This window comes from Anolis carolinensis, chromosome 3, assembly GCF_035594765.1.
Source record: "Anolis carolinensis isolate JA03-04 chromosome 3, rAnoCar3.1.pri, whole genome shotgun sequence".
NCBI lineage: Eukaryota > Metazoa > Chordata > Lepidosauria > Squamata > Dactyloidae > Anolis > Anolis carolinensis.
This window is the reverse complement of record NC_085843.1, coordinates 186,174,722-186,190,055: the sequence shown is the minus strand read 5'-3', so window position 1 is coordinate 186,190,055 and position 15,334 is coordinate 186,174,722. Positions and strand designations below refer to the sequence as shown.

The window sequence follows — 15,334 nt, the reverse complement described above, 5'->3', positions numbered from 1 at the left end:
TCCTGGAAGAGTTCTTGTGGGACTATCCCAAAATGCATATGATAGCTGACTATTGTGGAAGCTTCTGGCACGATTGTCCACAGATTAAACATTCCAGGATTTTTTAAATTTAATATGCATGTTTGGTAGAAGAACTTTTCCATTTGTACACAATTTGACTTACAGTAACAATATATAGCCTTTGTGTGAATAAAATAAGCCTAAATAATATATTCAGGTCATTTTTCTTTATTTTCCTTTGTATGTATATTTTGTATGATTTTTGGGACAAAGGGCAGGTATCCTGTACCTTAAAAAGTTGACGATAGGAAAAAGGGGTCATTTTTAGATTCAGATGCCAAAGTTGGTCCAAAACAAGTGTTAGATCTAACTCAACTAAAATTGTTTCCCATTTAACAAGAAATTTGGTAGGATTGGTTCACTTTGATCCTGTCTCAAGATACTATATGACTGACATTGACAGTACTGCTAAGAATGTAAAGCTGCTGCTTCTTGTTCTCTGTGACTCCATGGTATAAGACATTCTTAGGCACGGGGATTTATGGCCTCTGTGGCAACCTTTAAGAAATATCTTATGCAGGGCTAAAATCCCAAATGAGACTGTCATGACTTCATCCCACAAGAGGGGCAGGGAGCGGATGGAATTGTCCTTGTGTGGTGTTTCATGGGGTTCTGTCTTTAAAGAAGACGGAGATACCCCCGTCACACAGGATCACCCCCTTAGCTCAACCATTTCAAGGATACCAGTGCACTTTTAAAAACAGGCATTCTTTCCAAAACACCACTTTCTATGGGATCATTCCCCTTAAGTAGGTAAAGGTAAAGGTTTTCCCCTGACGTTAAGTCCAGTCGTGACCGACTCTGGGGGTTGGTGCTCATCTCCATTTCTAAGCTGAAGAGCCGGTGTTGTCTGTAGACACCTCCAAGGTCATGTGACCGGCATGACTGCATGGAGCCCCGTTACCTTCCCGCCAGAGCGGTACCTATTGATCTACTCACATTTGCATGTTTTCGAACTGCTAGGTTGGCAGGAGCTGGGGCTAACAGAGGGTGCTCATTCCGCTCCCGGGATTTGAACCTGGGACCTTTCGGTCTGCAAGTTCGGCAGCTCAGCACTTTAACACACTGCGCCACCACCAGGGGCCCCCTTAAACCTCTACAATAAAGGAGACATGCACACGTTTAAAACCACGTTTTTCAATGGGACCCACACCGTCTTTAATCCACCAATGGAGATAGAGTCCCATAAGGAACCACTGGAAGCAGTCCTGAATTGTTTGATGGACTCCATGGGAGTCAGTCTTTGAAATGTGTAGAAACAGGAAGAAATGGTGAAAAACCTCCATATGATAAGGTCCTTTGTGTCTTTTCTGTCTGGGAGAAAATGCTTTTACCCCTCAGGCCAAACAGAACAAAGCATCTACTCTGAAAGCTCTATTATATGAAAATGTCTTAAGAGCTACTCCTATATCAGTGAAGTATGGGCTCAGTTTCATGACACATACCTTTAGTGCTTCATGGACTACAAGTGTTTCTAGTTCCTATGCAAAATGGATCAAAGTGCAACCCCATTACTCAAATACAAATCATGATACAGAATGTTGGGTGTCATTCTGGACTCCACAAGTCTCCAGTCCCCAATGAGTAGATAGGCTAAGAAAACAGGATTAGAATGAGAGATTCCTTTCTCTATTCCTATGCATGCCTTCCTAGAAAGGCCTTTCGGTTTCTACTCCTCTCTTCCTGTTTGAATCATAGAATCATAAAGTTGGAAGAGACCTCGCGGGCCATCCAGTCCAACCCCCTGCAAGAAGCAGGAAAACCTCATTCAAAGCACCCCCAACAGGTGGCCATCCAGCCTCTGCTTAAAAGCCTCCAAAGAAGGAGCCTCTACCACAGTCCGGGGGAGAGAGTTCCACTGCTGAACAGCTCCCACAGTGAGGAAGTTCTTCCTGATGTTCAGGTGGAATCTCCTTTCCTGTAGTTTGAAGCCATTGTTCCACGTCCTAGTCTGTAGGGCAGCAGAAAACAAGCTTGCTTGCTCCTCCCTATGACTTCCCCTCACATATTTGTACATTGCTATCATGTCTCCTCTCAGCCTTCTCTTCTGCAGGCTAAACATGCCCAGTTCTTTAAGCCGCTCCTCGTAGTTCTCCAGACCCTTGATCATTTTAGTCACCCTCTTCTGGACGCTTTCCAGCTTGTCAACATCTCCCTTCAACTGTGGTGCCCAGAATTGGACACAGTACTCCAGGTGTGACCTGACAAAGGCAGAATAGAGGGGTAGCATGACTTCCCTGGATTTAGACGCTATTCCCCTATTGATGCAGGCCAGAATCCCATTGGCTTTTTTCGCCACCGCATCACATTGTAGGTTCATGTTTAACTTGTTGTCCATGAGGACTCCAAGATCTTTTTCACATGTACTGCTGTCGAGCCAGGCATCGTCCCCCATTCTGTATCTTTGCATTCCATTTTTTCTGCCGAAATGAAGTATCTTGCATTTGTCCCTGTTGAACTTCATTTTGTTAGTTTCGGCCCATCTCTCTAATCTGTCAAGATCGTTTTGAATTCTACTCTGTCTTCTGGAGTATTAGCTATCCCTCCAGATAGTTTGGTGTCGTCTGCAAACTTGATGATCGTGCCTTCTAGCCTTCGTCTAAGTTGTTAATAAAGATGTTGAACAGAACCGGGCCCAGGACAGAACCCTGCGGCACTCCACTTGTGACTTCTTTCCAAGATGAAGAAGACGCATTGGTGAACATCCTTTGGGTTTGTTCGCTTAACCAATTACAGATCCACCTAACCGTAGTTTTGCTTAGCCCACATTTGACTAGCTTGTTTGCCAGAAGGTCATGGGGGACCTTGTCGAAGGGCTTACTGAAATCCAGATACGCTACATCCACGGATAGTAGTTTGCTACTATCTCCTCCCGCATTTGCTGATGTAGCAATGTGATCTCTTTGAGGTGTGAGGTAACTTCCTCTCTATTGCCATCTTGTTTGGGCCTAGGTTTTGACCACATGGTTGGCCTCCATTTTTCTTCTCTTCTGCCTTTTGTCTCCTCCTGTAAGGATGTATCTTGCCATTCTCCAGGCAAGATGTAGCCGAATGCATTCTTTGATATTTTACCTTTTGCCTTCCTTAGAATATGGGATTTAGAAAGTTAGCTCCAAGACCTTTCCTATCCAGAATGTATTTCTTTTACTTCAATAAATACTTTTGAACTTATATTTTTGGCTCTGCAATCCTGTGCCATCTTAAGCAACAGAGGCTTATCCCAGCTCACCACACGTAAGTTTCTGCTGGTTGTGAAGTGTGTTTCCCCCTCGATGGATTGTCACCTTGCCGTGGTGAGGGGGCTTGCGTGTTCCGATGAACCTGTGGGCACTGGAGTGATGCACTCCCAGGAGTGGCCGCAGGGGAGGTTCCAGACCAAGCACAATCCGAAGACCCAAAGACCTCAACGGCGGAGCAGGCGGAGGATAACATGGTACATGTTACAACGGCTGTGAAGGCGGAAGAAGGCTGCAACAGACTGAGAAGCCACTGTCGTTGTGTTAACCACACCACTGCTGGAACCTCACTCTGTGAAGACTGTGTGTTGACCGGCCGTGCACCGACCTCCACACATTAAAAAAAATCACGCACAGGCGTCTTCCAACAAAAATAAAAACAAACCTACAAAAGTCCCATGGCGATCAGCGAGTGGCGACGGGGGCAGGACTGTGAAATCTGGAAGCCCCTAGTCACAGACTGGCACATGGGCGGTGGATATGGACTCAGTCGTTCTACCTCAAGGACCGAGGCAGTTGAGTAGTCCGGCAGCTGTATCCATGACTGAGCAGCCCTTTTTAGGATCCGCTCTGCTCACCCCACACGGGGAAGGGGCTAGAAAAGGTGCCCTAAACATAGTCTGCCTCTCCTACCCTGACTGGACTGCCGCGTCCAGAGGGGTCACCACTCTGCGGCCAAAAAAGAAAAATGAACTTTGGAACATGGAACGTACGGACATTGTTAGATAACACTGACAACGAGCGCCCCGAACGCAGGACTGCTCTCATTGCAAGAGAGCTGGGACGCTTCAAGATCGACATAGCAGCCCTTCAGGAGACCCGGAGAGCAGGAGAGGGGCAGCTGAAGGAAGAAAAGGGAGGCTACACCTTCTTCTGGAAGGGACTACCTGAAGAAGAGCGAAGAAGAATACACGGAGTTGGCTTTGCTATCAGAAACGACCTGGTGAAGCACCTGACTGAAGCACCCACTGGCATCAACGAACGACTTTCAACCCTCCGAATTAACCTTGCCAAAAACCAACAGGCAACCATCATATGCGCCTATGCACCAACTCTAGATGCTGACGAAGACATCAAGGAAAAATTTTACTGTCAGCTGGATACCATCCTATCAGAGATACCTAAGGAGGACAAAATCATCCTCCTGGGGGACTTTAACGCAAGAGTCGGAAGGGACTCTGACCTGTGGCCAGGGATCATAGGAAAAGACGGGGTCGGAAACAGCAACTCGAATGGCATCTTGCTTCTCACCAAATGCGGAGAGCACAACCTTGTCATCACCAACACGCTCTTCCGCCAGAAAAACAAGCTCAAGACATCATGGAAGCACCCTCGGTCAAAGCATTGGCACCTCCTGGACTATGTTATCACACGTGCCAGAGACCGCCGCGATGTGCTTCTCACAAGAGCCATGACAGGTACTGATGACTGCTGGACAGACCACAGGCTAATCCGATCCACGATGGCTATCAAGATCGTCCCCAAACGCAGACTCCAAGGAAGAAAAACAAGGCGAAAAATGAACACCCAAGCCCTTCAGGAGCCCTCCAAACGAGCCCTTCTCCAAACAACACTCAAAGATCATCTACCCACAGAACACCCCGAAAATGTTGAGGAACATTGGAACAAACTGAAGACCTCCATCATCACAGCCTGCGAAGAAAGCATTGGATACCTAACTAAGAAACATCAAGACTGGTTTGATGATAACGACAAAGAGATCCAACAGCTGATTGATAACAAAAGGAAAGCCTTCCAAACATGGCAGAGAGACACCAACTGTGCTGCCAAGAAAAAGATCTATGCCAGTGCAAAAGCTGAGGTCCAAAGAAGGACCAGAGAACTCAAGAACATCTGGTGGACAAAGAAGGCTGAAGAAATCCAACACCTTGCAGATACCCATGACGCTCAGGGATTTTTCAAAGCCACAAAGATCATTTATGGACCAAGAAACCATGGCATACAGCCCCTACGCTCATCAGATGGAACCAAAATTCTGAAGGACAAAACATCAATTGCACTACGTTGGAAAGAGCACTACCAGAACCTGCTGAATCGCAGCTCCAATGTGGCCGAAGAGACCCTCTCACAAATCCCGCAACAACAAACCAGGGATGAGCTTGCAGCACTGCCTAGTTTGGAAGAAGTCAGCAATGCCATCAGCCAACAAAAAAACAACAAAGCTAGCGGACCTGATGGGATTCCCGCCGAAATCTTCAAAGAGGGTGGACCTGAGCTGATGCAACAACTCCACCAGCTCATTGAAAAGGTGTGGATGACCGAGAAAATCCCAGCAGACTTCAAGGATGCCACCATCATCACCCTTTTCAAGAAAGGGGACAGAACAGACTGCGGGAACTATCGTGGTATCTCCCTTCTAACCTCCGCCGGGAAAATCCTCGCAAGAATCCTTGCAAACCGCCTTCTCCCTGTCTCAGAAGACACCCTCCCAGAATCCCAGAATGGCTTCCGCCCCTCCAGAGGAACAGTGGACATGATCTTCACTGCTCGACAGCTCCAAGAAAAATGCAGGGAACAAAACCAACCTCTGTACATGGCATTCATTGACCTTGCAAAGGCATTCGACACAGTGAATCGCAGCGCTCTCTGGACCATCCTCCAAAAAATCGGGTGCCCTGACAAATTTGTGAACATCCTGCGGCTCCTCCATGATGACATGATGGCAACAGTCTTGGACAGCAACGGCTCCCAAAGTGACCCATTTAAGGTTGAATCAGGTGTCAAGCAGGGATGTGTTATTGCCCCCACCTTATTTTCCATCTTCATCGCTATGATACTTCACCTTGTTGATGGGAAGCTTCCCACCGGAGTGGAAATCATCTATCGGACAGATGGCAAGCTATTTAACCTCAGCAGACTGAGAGCCAAAACCAAGGTCACCACAACATCTGTTATAGAACTCCAATATGCTGATGACAACGTAGTCTGTGCGCGTTCAGAAGAAGACCTACAAGCCACTCTAAACACCTTCGCAGAAGCATACGAGAAGCTCGGCCTCTCACTGAACATCGAGAAAACCAAAGTGCTCTTCCAACAGGCACCAGCTAATCCCTCTGCAAAGCCAGGAATAAGCTTAACGGTGCAACATTAGAAAATGTTGACCATTTCCGCTACCTTGGTAGCCACCTCTCCACAAAAGTCAACATCGACACTGAAATACAACACCGCCTGAGCTCTGCGAGTGCAGCATTTTTCCGTATGAAGCAGAGAGTGTTCGATGACCGGGACATCCGTAGAGAGACCAAGGTGCTTGTTTATAAAGCCATTGTCCTCCCAACCCTGCTCTATGCCTGCGAAACGTGGACTGTGTACAGACGTCACACCAAACTCCTGGAGCGTTTCCATCAGCGTTGTCTCAGGAAAATCCTGCAAATCTCTTGGGAAGACAGGCGGACAAATGTCAGCGTGCTTGAGGAAGCAAAGACCACCAGCATTGAAGCGATGCTCTTACGCCATCAACTCCGTTGGACTGGCCACGTTGTCCGAATGCCCGATCACCGTCTCCCAAAGCAGCTCCTCTACTCTGAACTCAAGAATGGGAAACGGAATGTTGGAGGGCAGGAAAAGAGATTTAAAGATGGGCTCAAAGCCAACCTTAAAAACTGTGGCATAGACACTGAGAACTGGGAAGCCCTGGCCCTTGAGCGCTCTAATTGGAGGTCAGCTGTGACCAGCAGTGCTGCGGAGTTTGAAGAGGCACGAACGGAGGGCTTAAGGGAGAAACGTGCCAAGAGGAAGGAGCGTCAAGCTAACCCCGACCGGGACCGCCTTCCACCTGGAAACCGATGTCCTCACTGCGGGAGAATATGCGGGTCAAGAATCGGTCTCTTCAGTCACCTAAGAACACACGCCCAAGATACCAAGGTTGGAAGACCATCGTCCTCGAACGACGAGGGATCGCCTAAGTAAGTAAGTAAGAAGTGTGTTTCCGGCACTCTGCTATATTTTTGGTGGAAACACCCCAAGAGAGGATTATTTTGAGCTTAACAGCTCAATAGATTCCCAACACAGGAGATGGCTAACAAGTCAGAAGTTGAATCCTCTTCTTCTGAATTCAATTCTCTGGTTGATTTCAAACCATTTTCTCATTGGGAGGTAAGAGAGAACACAGAAACAAAGAACTTTCATATAGTTCTCTGAAACAATGAGACTCAGGCATTAGTACTACTCTCACTGCGGTTAGGCCCTCTTGAAAGACAGTGGAGGCAGTTTCTGCAGGTCCAGTTCCAAAAGACCTTCCTAGCCTACATTTCTTGGTACTGTTTCAGAGACTGAGGTATTGGAATCCTCCTCTTGACTCAAAATCCTACTCTGCTTAGTCTCCCAGACCCGTACTTCCCGACTCCATTGCAGAGCCATACTTCGCAAAAGCACAGGCATAGACCTGCACAGTCTACATTGAGTTCATTCAGTGACTCATTTGGTAGGTTTCAATCTAGATGTATTTGCTGACATTCAACAAGATATTGTCAAGATACCACTGGCTACACTGTAGGTATGGTGATTCTCCCTATTATCACAATAGTTACTTACCTTCTCCAGAGTACCTTTACTGCAGAGATTATGGTCATCCACATAATTACAGACTTTAAACATATTTTACATCAGTATCATGAGAAAGATGAGTTCTACCACAGGATTGGACAGTCAGAATGTAGAACTTTTAAGACATTGGCTTCTTCAGTTCTTGAGCCATCTATATTGTCACAGCAAAAATCTCAGTCAGAGGCTAGACACCGTGCCTTACTAGAGGGAAAATCTACAATGTTACCTCTTCCACAGTTCCATCTTAATCTGGGGTTCATTCTCCTACTTTTTCCGTATTAGAAATTTATCCTTCGCTATTGTTAGCATTCTGTCTATTTCAGAGCTTAGGATTGACTACTTCTTCCACTCTGAACATATTCGGATTCTACATCATCAAACCCACCAGTTTGACAGTCTTTTCCACCTTTTCACACACGGCTTTTAGGACTTCACAGACATCATGCTTCCCACTTTCCTACAAAATCCCATGACTGATCTGAAATGCTCTCTCCACTGCTTTAATGCTCCTTTTTGGAAGTCATAAAGATTTTTCCCATGTTGTTGCAGCATTTATTGAAATGGATTGGAGCAACAATCAGACTAGCATATGCACTTGCTGGCAAGAGACCCTCCTGCACGACCAAGAAGTCACTCAACTGGATCTATGGCTATGTCTTTTTGCACCCTTTTTGCATGGTGTATCTCTAAGCTAGTCTAAACCTTTGACTTTTATTTCTTAGTATAGACTAGACACAAGTTTTCAAGCCAAGATTGCATTTGGGAGGGCTGTGCTTTTCTTTTGTGTAGAATGACAAGTCCTCATATGGCTACTAGTTTCCCATTTGTATGAGTTGCAGAGATCATGAAGAAGGAAGGTAGGTTGCTTAGCTGTAACTGTATTTCATTAAGCAATCATCTGTGGATTCACACAACCCCACCCTTACCCCATTGTTTTGTCTCGCCTGTCCTTAGATCATTGACTGCTGCATTGGCTACCATAAAAGTGAAGGGTTAAGCAGGAAATGTGTTAATTACAACATGTAGGGGATGTACAGGGTGACCACTAAAATGATTAATAGATCTAGAAAGTTCTGAAAGATGCTCTGTGCAGGCAACCCATTTATGTGAATTCACAAATGACCAGTAACGTGTCCTTCTATGTCCATGCTCTTTCTAAAGATATGTGCAAGGAAGTTTCAAGAAATGCCCTATTTACTCAAATCTTATGCTCACCTTTTTTGGCCAAAATTAGGGTGCACATTAGATTCGCGTCATATGGTAATTTTAGTACTGAGCCAAAGCAAAAGAGGAAGCTGCTTCAGGAATTGCATCTTGAGCTCCTATTTGAGGGATGTCACCCTAAATTTAATTACCATTGTTCCATGCTATGCAATTCTGGGATTTATAGTTTGGTGAGGCATCAGCATTCTTTGGCAGAGAAAGCTCAAGACCTTGTGAAACAACTTGATTTCATAACAGTTAAAGAGGATTCATTCTACAGCACAGATGCACCCCAAGGTATTCCTTTCAATTGCTATAAGCTTTGGTGTTCTAAAACTTTTGTTTTTAAAGAAGGAATTACAAGCAGGCAGCCACTGTCATGCACACCTTTTTGGCAAAATTACAAAAAAAAATGTACTTTTTTGCTACTGCACATTACATTTGGCAGCAAATACTTTTTTGTTTCGGGGTTTTGTAAATGGAAGTGTGCATTAAATTCGATGGTGTATTAGATTCAATGGCTCATTAGACTTTAAGTAAACAGGCACGCCAAAATACCTATTTTGCAATAACAAACTACCCAGAATTCTTTCTTTCACTACCAAAATCATGGCATTACCACCTCATACAGTTGTCTTCCCATGCCAGAGATGATGCTGGAGAAGCCAACAAGCAACATGGCTACTTACCATGCTTATACCTATGCCGTTACCACACAGTTTCTGTAACATAAAAACTATCACACATTCTGTGAAGCAGCTTCTAGGAATTTTTGAAAATAAATCAAGTTGAGAATTCCAAGGATTATAGTAAGGCTTATATCTTTGGGTATTTCACTGTGTCTTCTGTTTCTACATCTTTGCAACAAAAAATCCCACCAAAATAATAATAACAACATGAAAAGCAGACCTGAGAAATCCCGCTTGAAAAACGACAAAAGGCACAAAAATATCCACTTTGGGATTAAAAGCACAGAGTTCAGAACCAATGAATTCCTGAACAAAATACTGTTGAATGTATCAAAGACACTTCAATATGTAGTAAAATACTGAATGAAGCATGACCTGATTTGTTCATAAGGCAAGAGTCCCGAAGCTGAGCTTTGTTGATCTGGCTACCACAATTTTGCCTTCTTATATCTGTAGTCCTACTCCCTGGGAAAAAGGTGTGCTCATTGGTATCTGGAACTCGTAGCTTTGAAGTGTTCTGAACGGATGGGGATAGCGGGACTGAAGATGAAGAGAAAGCTTATAAAAATAACCTCTGCTGAACTCTTTGGAGGTACCAGCTATTTGTAGCACCTTGAACAGGGATTGGATGGCACCTCTAAGAACAGCTATGCAGAAGATATGGGTTTCCCAGGCTTCCTCCCACACAGGAAGGAGTCAGCACCACAGCTGTCAACCTGTACTGCAGAGGATTCTTCCAGTCGAACTAAAGTGCTGCAGCTAAAATTGAGAGCATTCTGAGGATAAGAGCAAGATTTAGCCCAAAAGCTACCTGATGCTAACTCAAGTGGGCCACTTTCAAGAAGCAATGTATGATTAAGCCTATATTCATTATTGCTCAGTACTCATTCATTTAGGAGAAGATGAAGGAGTTAATAAAACTAAGCTGGACTAAACTGGCAAAAGTTAACTCACTTTTGGTTGTAAAAAAAATAAGGCCACAAGAAAGGAAAACACACACACCCCTTTTAGTAACTGACAGTAATATGGGTCCTAAAGTCCCTGGTGAATGTCAGCCCATTCAATGAGGATGCTATAGCCCTATGGCTGCAATGGGATGGTCCTACTACCCAACTCCTACCCAGCAAGGTCTCTCTTCACCAGCCAAGTTTCTGGATGGAGATGCTGGAATCAGAGCATGCCCCTACTATTAAGCTGTATTATATCACTAATATCAAGTCTAATCCTCATCGAATGACCCAGACTATTTGGTATTGCCACTTTCCATTCCTTTGTGTGGAAGGTATTGGGAGTACAGCAAGGCTTTGACGCAAGAGCAAGAAAATCTTGCTCCCTAAAGGCCACTGGTGGGACATGGTATGAGGGTGTGCTTATAACGGAATGTCCATGTCACTGTTAGTGTAGCACATACACAAAATAGAAAAGAAGTGATCTGATGCTCAGGCATGATTCAAAATAATGTTATGTCCCCTTTTGATTGCTCTGCATCCCAATATGCACAGTTTGTCCTGGCTTCTTGTGGGAGCTCTTGCGCACACAAGGAATCGTCCTCCAGTAGCCATTCTACATCATGGCCAAGTTCTCCAAGTGACTGTGCAGATGTGACATGCTTGGAGTGCTGCTGTCCACTTTGTAGCTTTTAGAAGTCCGTCTGGCTTTCAGGAGAACCAGGAAGGTGTCTGTGGAAATGGCGCCAAATTCAGCAGTAAAGGTGCCATAGAAGACAAGCACATTTATGATAAACATCCACTCGCAGAGAGCAGCCAAATGTTGAAGAACAAAGCTCTGCTGGATAAAAAAGACACCACCTGGGGGTAGCATAGTCAAGGCAAACAAGATCAAAAGGCAGATGTAGAAAAAGCAGAAGCAACAAGGCAAACAAGCAAAACAAACACATTGTATGTAGCCCTGGGCAACTCTTCTCAACTACAAGTTGAAATCAGCTTGGCAACTGCTTTTCAGCTTTGAGGATCAGGTTTAAGAAATGCAGCCTCATCCAGGAACTTACCAAATCAGCATACAAATTCATGATAGTCTTGTTTTCAATTCCAAGCCCAGTAATTTAAGGTAAGGAGACATTTTTGGGCTATTACAAAATTGTAAACTGGGGAAATTTATGGTCTAAATCTCTTATTTCTCATTTTAAAGGGAATTATAAATTATTTGTGGGGGAATTAATATTAGGATCATATACCTCTCCTTGTGAAATACCCTAACAGTGTGATATAAATAGGAATTTCTACATTTTGAGAGGCAAAAATGAAAAACAAACACGCCCTTGCTTCTAGTTGCAACATACAATGATTAAAAACAAAACTTGCTGAAAATGCAAATATCCCTATCTAATGAAATGTTGTAATTTTTATCTGAAAGAAGGACAGTTCTCTTTCTTGTAACTCAAGAATTAGCCATTTCTCCATCTGACAAATAAGAAATATACATTCAGCCTAAAAACTCTTTAGGCTGAAGGAAGGTGACAAACCTAAGCTAAGCACTATGACAATAACATGGGTGTTATCTACACTCTTTTCTGTTGCAAAGGTCCACTTACAATACATGCCCATACACGCACACCGGAGAATGTAGAAAACACCCATGCCATGCATATGGGAAACAAAGCCTATTATTTTGAAAAGAATGAAGAGTTATAAACACATATCCTAATTTAATTGCTGGATTACATATTCATTTGAGAATTTAATACCTTAATTCACATTTACTATAGTCTCCTTCCTCACCTTATTTAGTCTAGGACAGTCTAACCTAATGTCAAACTAGAAAAACTCTCCCCCACCTGCATTGTTGTAGACATTCAAGGAAGATAGTCAGCTCACAGACACATATATGTGATGACTCATGGGCCATGTAGTCCCGTTCCAAGTACTATTGTGGCAGACGAAGAGGAAAACTTTGGTTTCCCACCGTTTCAGCCAGAATTGGAGCCCTTGTACCTGCAGGATGTTTGCCCTCCAGAAGTCAGCCAAACAAGCCTTGGGCAGAAATCTCCCCCGTTCTCTCGCCGGGATAATTATAATCGAGATAGAGGCGCTAGGGAGGCGAATCGCCGAAGCGCCAGGATCGCTGCCAGACAATTAACTGATTAAGCCTGTTTCCCTTGGGAAATCTTAAGGAGTCACGCATCTGGACATAGTATGGGTTTCACTTCTTGTTCCCCAGGGAAAGTGTTCCTTGGCGGGAAAACAAGATCCTATATAGGTGTTTACCTGCAAGGAGATCCTTGCGGAGTCAATTCGTCAGCTTCAGGAGTGAGATCGTGTGTAGACTACGCTACTCCAGTTCCTCGTTTCCAGGACCTTGTTCTCGTTCCAGCCCTGCCTTGTTTCCCGGACCTCGCCACGGATTTTGCCACGGACCCTGTTCTTGTTCCTTGCTTCTTGTTGCCTTGAATCAAGCCTTGTTTGCCAAGAATCCAGTTTGTTCTCCAGCCTTGTTATCAAGCTCCATTGGACTAAAGGACCCTGTCATTTCTCCACACTTTGCTCGGCAAAGTGTGTGTTTCGGTTATTGGATTATAACTTTGGACTCTAATATCTCATATTGGACATTGATTTCCTGGACTATTTTTGACCTTTCCTGAAAGGTCCACTTCTGAACTATATTCCTCACTTGTTTTTATTGACTTTATATATTCCTTTAATAAAGATATTAGATAGATTCTGGTCTCTGTGCATGGTTATTGGTGCTCTGCAGCCTGGGTCCTGACAATATATGGTTTTTGTGTCCATAAGAGAAGCAATCTCACATTCTGTTCAGGAAACTGTGGCCCCTTCCTCACAGATGAATAAAATCCCACATTATCTGCTTTGAACTGGAATATATGGCAGTGTGGACTCAGATATCCTGGGTTATATGGTTGTGTGGAAGGGCCCCGTATCACCCCATCCTTCCAGCTCAAAATGGGTTTTGTACACTTCATCTTCATGAACTATCAGCGGCATTGATACCGAATACATGGGCATAGAATTCCCACTACATGATGTGGATGGGAACACCACACAGCAACTAAAACTGGCTCTGTCCCAGAATCAGACCTAAAGCCTAACTAAAATAAATCTAGATAATCTGTCTCATTCAGAACTCCCCCATATGCTCCAGTACTTTGTCTAAAAATGGAATATTTGAGAATTCCCAATGGTACGTGCTAAAAAGCTTCAGTATCTATATTTGTACATATGCAAGCCAATCTCTGGCCTGTTTGTAGAAAGCTAATTCCCACTGAATTCAACATGATTTATACTCAAATAAGGGTCCTAGGCAGATCTTTTCCCGACTGTTCCAGATTGCCTAGCAAAATTCAATTTAATTAAATTTCATCCATCAATCTTATTTACCTCTAAACTCCCTTATTTTTCCCAAGCTATAATGCTGCAGAAAGGATACTGAAGATGAGGGTGATGAATGCTAGGGCTGCAAGGATGCTGCGCAGGTGGCCAGTCCAGTAATGGCCTCTGGATGTTGCCATGCGATAAGTCAGAATCGACTGAAGGAGTAAAAAAAGCATGCTGGTTGGGAATGCCACCCCTGCCCCGATGTAATGCAGCACTTTTGCATGGTCCACCTGCAAGAGAGAGAAACAGGCCTGCTGAGGAATCCAAAATAGCCAGTTAGGACATAGGCTGCCCAGTCTCAGCCCAGTGTACTCTTGCAAGTTGCACAGGCGGGGACAGCATGCTGACAGCCACGTATTTCCAAGGCTTTTCAGAGGCTCAACACTATACCATTACTGTTGTGTGCCCCTAATGGGTTTGGTTTGCTCTCTCCCTACACCTCAGTGTATATCTGTGTCCCTAACAGAGAGAGGCAGCAAAGATTTAAATTTCATCTAAATGCATATTGCCTGTATTACCATTAACATTAACTATTCAATGAATGTGATGTTCTTGTATTTTCCACTGTGGAATGTGAGGTGTGGAACTTGGATCGAAAAGGATGAGAATGTTTATATTTACAGTTCAAATGTTAACTTCAGAGCATTTGCAAATCTCTGGAGCAGGGGAAATTGATGGATGCCAGGAAAGACAGTATCTTCTCTTCACATTAGTTAGGACACATGGCTTTGTGAATCTTGGAAATCTGAAGAGTGGCAATGCAATTGTCTGCTTCTGGCTAGGGCTTGGTTATCAGTAGCCACAGTCTGCTGCAACACACAGTAACTCACAGGGCTAGGAGCAGCTTGTTGCCAAGAGGTTTATAGGGCTGATCCAATTTTGCAATCGAACAAGTATCGCTCTATCTCCATGAAGCACTGCCAAAGCCAGGAAGAGAAAACCAGACACTTCAAGAAAGCAACAGCTGCCCAAACACTTAAAAAAAACAAAGCCCTTTTCCTCTGGCATCTCCTCATTCAGGCACAGCAACTATTCAAAGCATGGCTACCAATAAAGGGAAAGCAAACACAACCATGACTCTTTTGCCTGGCTCCTCTGGGTTTCCCAGTGCACTCGGCCAAGCATTCTGAACTCTATGGAAGCAAATGGAGGGGTCGCAGAAACCTCAAGGTCGGTAATCATGTGCTTAGCAACTTTCCAAGACCCAGAGACTGTTAGAGGCCAAGGCAAG

General features: G+C 44.3%; 1 protein-coding gene across 1 annotated transcript in view; it reads right to left on the bottom strand.

The window, feature by feature from the left end:
- Positions 1-9,869: 9,869 nt before the first annotated feature.
- Positions 9,870-15,334, bottom strand: part of LOC100566815 (transmembrane protein 150A) — a 46,412-nt gene continuing 40,947 nt past the window's right edge. Inside the window, exons 6-7 of the mRNA XM_008114228.3 lie at positions 14,156-14,333; positions 9,870-11,562 (exon numbers count right to left, since the gene is read on the bottom strand). Of these exons, the coding sequence (XP_008112435.1) occupies positions 11,318-11,562; positions 14,156-14,333 (423 nt within the window). The 3' untranslated portion in view covers positions 9,870-11,317. The remainder of the gene's footprint in view (positions 11,563-14,155; positions 14,334-15,334) is intronic.